General features: G+C 39.4%; 1 protein-coding gene across 1 annotated transcript in view; it reads right to left on the minus strand.

Moving 5' to 3' along the window:
* Positions 1 to 580: 580 nt before the first annotated feature.
* The window catches only part of GPRIN3 (GPRIN family member 3), a 59,846-nt gene continuing 53,375 nt past the window's right edge, over positions 581 to 7,051 (minus strand). The window contains exon 2 of the mRNA XM_006910729.1: positions 581 to 5,535. Coding sequence (XP_006910791.1) covers positions 3,073 to 5,421 — 2,349 coding nt within the window. The 5' untranslated portion in view covers positions 5,422 to 5,535 and the 3' untranslated portion in view covers positions 581 to 3,072. The remainder of the gene's footprint in view (positions 5,536 to 7,051) is intronic.

Below are 7,051 nucleotides of genomic sequence, written 5' to 3' on the forward strand. Positions count from 1 at the left end.
GTTTAAGAAATATTTTATATTTATTTACTTAATAAAACATTTTCTTCATTTATTTCAGCAACTAAAATGCATTAAAAAGGATCAAAACATAACCAAAAGAAATTAAGGACAAAAATAATTTTCATCTCAATGTGTGTCACTCAGGAAAAGAATAGCCCAAGTTCAAAGAAGCTGCCACTAAAATTGCTCTGCAACCTTATTTGTTGAATGAACCTAAGGAGTCAGGAATAATGTACTGAATGTTTGTGCCGTGTCACAGATTGAAGTGAAGGAAAATTTTCAAATCAAGGTTTTATTGTGAGACTACACAGGGTATCGTAATGTCCAAACATGGTTTTTTTTGAACAGGCTCCTATCTTATTTATCCACTTAATAATCTATTTCTGTTACTGTTTTTAAAAGCCATTCCTTCACTGAAAAAAATTAAAAAAAAAAAAAAATTAAAAGCCGTCCCCTGCATGAGATTCAATAAGCTACAAAACAAGAAAGCTTTTGTAATATTTTATGACAATCTCTAAAGTATGTTAGAAGATAAAAAATTAAAAATTAAAGATTAAGAAGTAAAGAAAGTTCATAGCACCAAAGAAAACCAGTTAAAGTTACTACCTAAAATGTTAAGTTTTAATATGAGGCACAATAACACCAAGTTTAGCTTTAATTTGGTTAAATTTTATTAATTTCTTTATTTAATGTGGGACAAGTGTCTATAACACTTTTAGGCCTCTGCTTCGTTTAACTATTTATAAATCATGTGGTTACTCCAAACTCATGAAAATAAATATTATCACCAGATGCTGAATTCTTCCTTTTCTCCTATTTTAATGCAGGAACAGCCTGTTCTAGCCAGTTCACAGCAGAGGATTACTTGGGGCCCACTCAGCTGGAGTGGGTACTGTTGACAGCTGCCACTGTGTACACAGAGTATTCTCTGTGTATACACAGCATATATGCCAATGTGTGAGGGAGACAGCCAGTGAGCGAGAGACAGAAGTGAGATGACATCCTGGAAAAGGCATCTCTGACGGAAGTGACATGAACATTGCTACAAACAAATATTTAAGGCCAAAAGAGAGAATTTTAGACTTAATCTCTAATTGTTAATAGTCATTTGATTGCTAATTTGATGGTAATTTCTACTTTAGATAGCATTCTAAATAGAAGCAAATTGGTAAGAAACTGAAAAATGTGTCATTAAAAAATCATTGTAAGTTCCAAGTACAACCGCTATAAGTACCATTCTCAGTCTCTGAGAATGCTGTGACTGTGGTCTACGTATGCAGACTTCATATGCAATCTGATTATTTTGAAAGAAATCAATGGCTATTACTAATTTAAGCTACATCCAATGTAGCTTGTGGTGTGAAAGTTTAGGTATGAGTTTTCCCCATATGTTCAGAATTTGCAAAAGAATTAAAATTGAAAAAAAAAAAAAGAACTCAAAACAGATTTTGAGTTCATGTAAAATTGGCATATATGAGTCTCCAGAGAGAGAACACATGGCCATCTGTCTTATCTAGGGGAATGAGTTCAGAGAAGGCAACCAGTGCCTCTCCAACATCTGACAATCTGATTTTCTAAATGCAAGGTAGAGACCAGTGATCTCCCTACAATGAATCCAGGAGGGGAAGCCTTTCCAGGGCCCTAGCTCATTTTTCTGTTCAACACTACCCCAACTCTCAAGCCACTGCTGGTCATCCCAGCCCAGCACTCTGCAAGACACTCGTGGGTCCCCTGTACAGGGTCTTCTGGAGACAGATAAGAGCTGAGCTCAAACAGGCACCTATGTTCTCAAGTACTATAGCCCACCCAGAGCTCACACTGTGTTTTAAGGGAGACCTCTTCTTTTATAGAATTTGAAAGATGAGATATAATGTTATTTCTTTTAAAATCAGTAAATTTGCAGAGTTTACCTTTTTGCTACAGATTAGAAACTTAAGCAATTACATGATACTAGTCTACACACAAAAACTGTGAGGAAGCTTGTGTTCTATTTGGTGTTGACTACATTTTCTATTAGGAGCTACTGACCAAATCAAAAGAGAAACACAAACTCTATCATGTTTACAGGAGTCTAAATTAAACATATTGTTTTTGTTACTCAGGAAGCTTTCATTTTTCAACATAGAAAGAAGAGTGTTTGTTAATTGGCTGTTTATAATTCCTTACCTGAACCTTAATGTTCTCAGTACAATGTTTTTGGAGAATATCTGTACAACATAAAATTTAGTCTTATAGATAATATGATGATTCTTGTCAAGAATTCAGGAGCGTGTACTTCCTCTATGGTAAGGAAATATGAATTTAATCTCGTCAGAATCACAGAGATGCACCTTGCTTCCAGTGCAGGAAAGTCTGTGTATAAAATTCATGTTTTATGTGGGCAGTATTAATATTCAAAAGCATAGCTAATTTCCCTAATATAACTTTCCTACATTTATTAAGAGGTATAAGAAGGTTTATAAAATGGTTATCTGTAGATGTTTACAAATATTAATTCACATTTGGTATTTTATTTATGCATTTAAATGCTTTTACTTAATATCATCTGACCTAGGAATGAGTCAAATTTTTTTTCAAATTTTTACATTATAGTTCTTCTCAGCCACTTACAATTTGTGTGGTAACAGCAGTCTTATTGTAATAGGACTAGAAAGTATAACAGTGCTTTTGCTAATAGTGTTTTTAGTATTTTCAATATAAAGCAGGGAGTTTAATGGAAATACCATAGTATGATAAATTGAGACAGTAACACAAAATGACATGTGTATTAATGCTAGTTCTAAAAGCAACATCATATTAAAAACCCCAGTGAATATTATTTCCTCTTAATTAAGGTTGTAAACTTTCAGGGAAGCTTCCTTTTCTCTCTTTCTTTCAAATTGAAACAATATTTTAATTTATGGAGTCCCGATCAAAGGACCTAACATTTCTTAATAGCAATTTCCTACAGTTAATCCTCGCTTTCTCTTCCTGGTCTCTCAGAAAAAAACAACAACAAAAACTAAGGTTTGCCAGGGACTGACATTTAAGGAGACCCTAAATGTATACAAGGGCTCCGATACACGTTCCCTTTCAATCTAACACAGAGGAAGGGGCAGGACGAACGCAGCAGTTGGGGCGTCGCAAGTTCTGCAGCATGGACTGGAAAACACTGTGCTGCCTTCCTTTGAGCTTTTTATTTGAAGAAGTATCTGAGGAAATGGATCTCCGGGTCTGGCTGCTTTGCGCTTTGATTAATTTCTCGTGTTCCCGGATTTGTCTCTGTAAGTGGTTCTGGATTGCGACGCCCAGGGATTCCGGGTCCAGGGAAGCGCCATACACTTCCCAGGTCATGCCCTGCTCATCCCACACGACGTCCCTGACACGCTTGGACTGTTTCAACTGCAGCTTGGAGTCCACGCTGAGCTGCTTTTTCTTCTCTCCTGGAGTGAGCCCCACCTGGGCGGCAGCCGCTGTCACGTTTAACTTTTGCTCCTTGAGGAACTCGCTGACGCGGCTGGCCCGGCGCGGGCTGGCTTTGACCGACCGCGAAGGGGTCCTCTTGCCCGAACCAGGACTAGAGTCACCCATGGAATCAGACGGCAGGCTCAGGCTGGTGGCTGTCTTGGTCTGTCTAATTTCTTCCACAGTGCCCTCCTGGTTATTTCTAATCGGGGAGGGTATGGGACTGGCAACTGATCCCGTGCCTCCACTTTCTTGAGATTTAGGATTGAGCAGATTTTTGGCCTCTGCTCCTGCCCTGGCATCGAGGATATCAGTATCCTTAGGCTCCTGTTCTTTTACTATCTGAGAAGACGCAGGCTTCTTCTCTCTCCCATCTCCATTATTAGTGGGATCCAAGCTCCCGGACTGGTCGGCTTGGCTGGCAGGGCCACAAGAGTTGGAGAGTTTGCAATCTGGCTCTGTTTTGTGGCCATTTGTGGTTTTCACTGCAAGCTCAGATGGCTTGGTTTTAAATTTCCCCAATCCATGACTTGTTTCATCCTGACTCCCTACACTTATAGAAACCTGGTCAGTAGGGCTAGCTTTCAGGGAGCTAGAATTAGTACCTGAAAGCTGTTTAGAGGTAGGCTCCACTCTTACTGGAGTCATTCCTGCCGACCTCCCATCTTCTTTACATGTATCCTGAACATTACTGGATGCCACACTGCTTGATGAGGTTTTGAGGACCTCACCTGGTAGGCTCACCAATTTACTATCCCCTTGGAAAGCTGCAGAAACAGCTGCAACTGTCTGGATGTGCACTTCTGGCATGATACTAGGGCACTGCCCCAGTTCCTGGGGGGCTAGGGTGCTGTCTGACAGCTCCAGTGTGTGACTTCTACTGCCATGGCAAATGACACGCAGCTGCTCATGTTGTTCAAAGTGCTCAGGAGTAGGGGAGGTTTCCTTTAAGAATGCAGTGAGGATGCTGGGGCTGGTCGAGACTGATCTGCTCTCAACACTTGCCACTGCCTGCACCTCAGCATCTTGCCGAGCCCTGTTGGGAACTTCCTTGATCTCATTTTCAGCTTGGTTCGTCATTGTACTTGCTTCTTTGAACTTTGACACCTGATGCTGTGCTGGTAGCAGCACTTTTTCTGCATCTGGAGGAAACGTTGAAACTTTGCTAATGAGGGATGCTTGAGGTGTCACAGAAGTCCCCGCCTGGGTGTTTGAGGTGGGGGCAGAGGGCTGTTTATTCCCTAAACATCTGTCTTCTCTTGCTGGAGATTTACAGGACCTCATCTGTGAGTCGCAAATGGCTCCCTGCCTTTCCCCTTTATGTCCGCCTACAGGAGAGGAGGCATGACTGAACACCCTGGCTGCTGCATTTGCAGTTTGCACCATTCCTTGGATTGTTTCTTGAGAAGAAAAATCACAGGGCACTTGATCTTTGCTGTTGTTACAAGTGCTTCCCACTGGACAACTTGACTTCTCAGGTTGCTCTCCATCTGAGGTTCTCTGTGATTTCACCAGGGGATCTTCAGATCCTGACAAGTGACCGGCATTAGGCTGTTCACCTGAAATGGCCTGGTGGGTCTGCTGACTGGCTGGCATTGTAAATGTTGTGTGTATAAGATCCTTTCCTGCTGCAGAACACGGGGCTGGTGCTACAGGCTTGCTGCTTCCTCGCAGCTGGGTATTGGCAGGAGAGTTGAGTGTGGGAGAAGCTATTTCCACCTCATTGAAGACGCCAGGAGAAGACATGTCTGGCTGGGTGGTCTCATGCTCACAGGCCTGCATCAGGGCCTTGGCAGCTGCCCTGGGGCTGAGGTCTGGTTCGGCAGGTGCACTGGAAAGGCCATTGGTGTTCTTACACAGCGCGGCTGGTGCAGGCTGAGGAGAGGCAGCCCGCACCTCTCTCGGATCCTCCTCTTTTCCAGAAGCTGTGATCAGGGACGTTTTAGCCGATCTCAGAGGGTCAGGTACAGTCCCCATGGAATTTCTCTTTAGGAAAACCTCAGAACTCTCCCCTGAGCAGTGGTCCCACTGGGAAGCCGTTGTAGCTCAGAGTGAAGACACAGTCACGGATGATTCCGCGGAAGGTCCAATCTGTGAATTAAGGAAACAGTACCATTAATATAGTACAGCATTCAAAGACTGAAAATACAACAAACTGTCACTTGTATAAGATCTCATAAGCACAATAAAACTTTTCTTCCCATATCTGTTCATATAAAAATACATAGGTCTTGGAAAGATTTTAGAAAAAATATTTTAATTATACGAGTATCATTTTGACACATTAGTTTCTTTTTTAATGCATTTACTTAAGCATTTAATAATTACCTATAATCTGATATACCAGATATCAGAAAATTCTGTAAAGCTACTGTAATCAAATCAATAAGTATTGAAAACTGGCCTAAACAGATATTTGAAAGAGAATATCTAGAAATAGATCCACAATTAAATGAGGATTTAATATGCAACAACAGAGACATTTCAATTTAGTGGCAAAAGGATGGATTACTTAATAATATAGAGGCTGGCAAATGGTTATTCATCTGGAAGAAAACTAGATCTTTATTTTACACTAATTCTAAAAATAAATCCTAAATGGATTTCGATAGATTAGACGTTAAAATATTAAACAAACAAACAAACAAAATCCTATAAGAGAATCTAGGAACCATAAATATAATCTATGAAGGGAGAGTAGGTGTGCTTTGGCAAGGCAGAAAATACAGAAACTATAAGAAAAATATAAACTAAAGTATCTCAATAAAATTCAAAACTTTTGCATGGCAAAAGATACCATAAAGAAATATAATAGGTTGAAAAAAAAAGTTCATAACGGTAGAGGACAGGCAAAAAATGAATACGATATAGCAGAAGCTCTTAAAAATTTACAAGGAGACAAAACAGCTCATTGGAAAAATGATAAAGAATATGAAAGTACAGTGGTCCCTTTGGGAAGCAGAGCTAGGAAAAGCCAACAGCCAAAAAACTTATGAAAAGATGATCGAATTCAACTGTAGTCAAAGAAATGCAAATAAAGTAACATTTAGATTTTACTTTACATGGATTACACTTGTAAAATGTTAAAAATAAAGTTATAACACAATAGCCTGGGGAAACCTAGCTAAAGAAAGCATTTTTATTAATTGTAAGTGTAAATATGTATTGTTACAGCTTTTTTTAGGGAAGCAGTTTAGTTTTTAAAGCTAAGTATACTCATGTCCTTGACCCCGTTATCCCAACCCTATCAACAGAAACAAAATACCAGCATATATAGAAAGATAGGTACAAGTATGTTTACTGAAGTACTGTTTCTAGAGGAAAAAAACTGGAAACAAACTGATCTCCACGAATAGGGGGAATGGTAGAAAAATAAATCACAACACATCTCCAGAGCATTATATGACCATTAAAAGAAACTCTTCACTTGGGAGAAATTTCCCCAAAATATAGTCGAATGAGAAAAGCAAGGTACAGAAAAGGGTATATACATTTTCATTTTTGTAAAACAATGACCTAAAACACAACATATGGATGTGCTGTGTGTGTGTGTGTGTACAGATATGTTTGTATATGATTATATAAATTCTAAAAATATTTGGAAGAC

The sequence above is a fragment of the Pteropus alecto genome, unplaced genomic scaffold, assembly GCF_000325575.1.
Source record: "Pteropus alecto unplaced genomic scaffold, ASM32557v1 scaffold63, whole genome shotgun sequence".
Classification (NCBI taxonomy): Eukaryota; Metazoa; Chordata; class Mammalia; order Chiroptera; family Pteropodidae; genus Pteropus; species Pteropus alecto.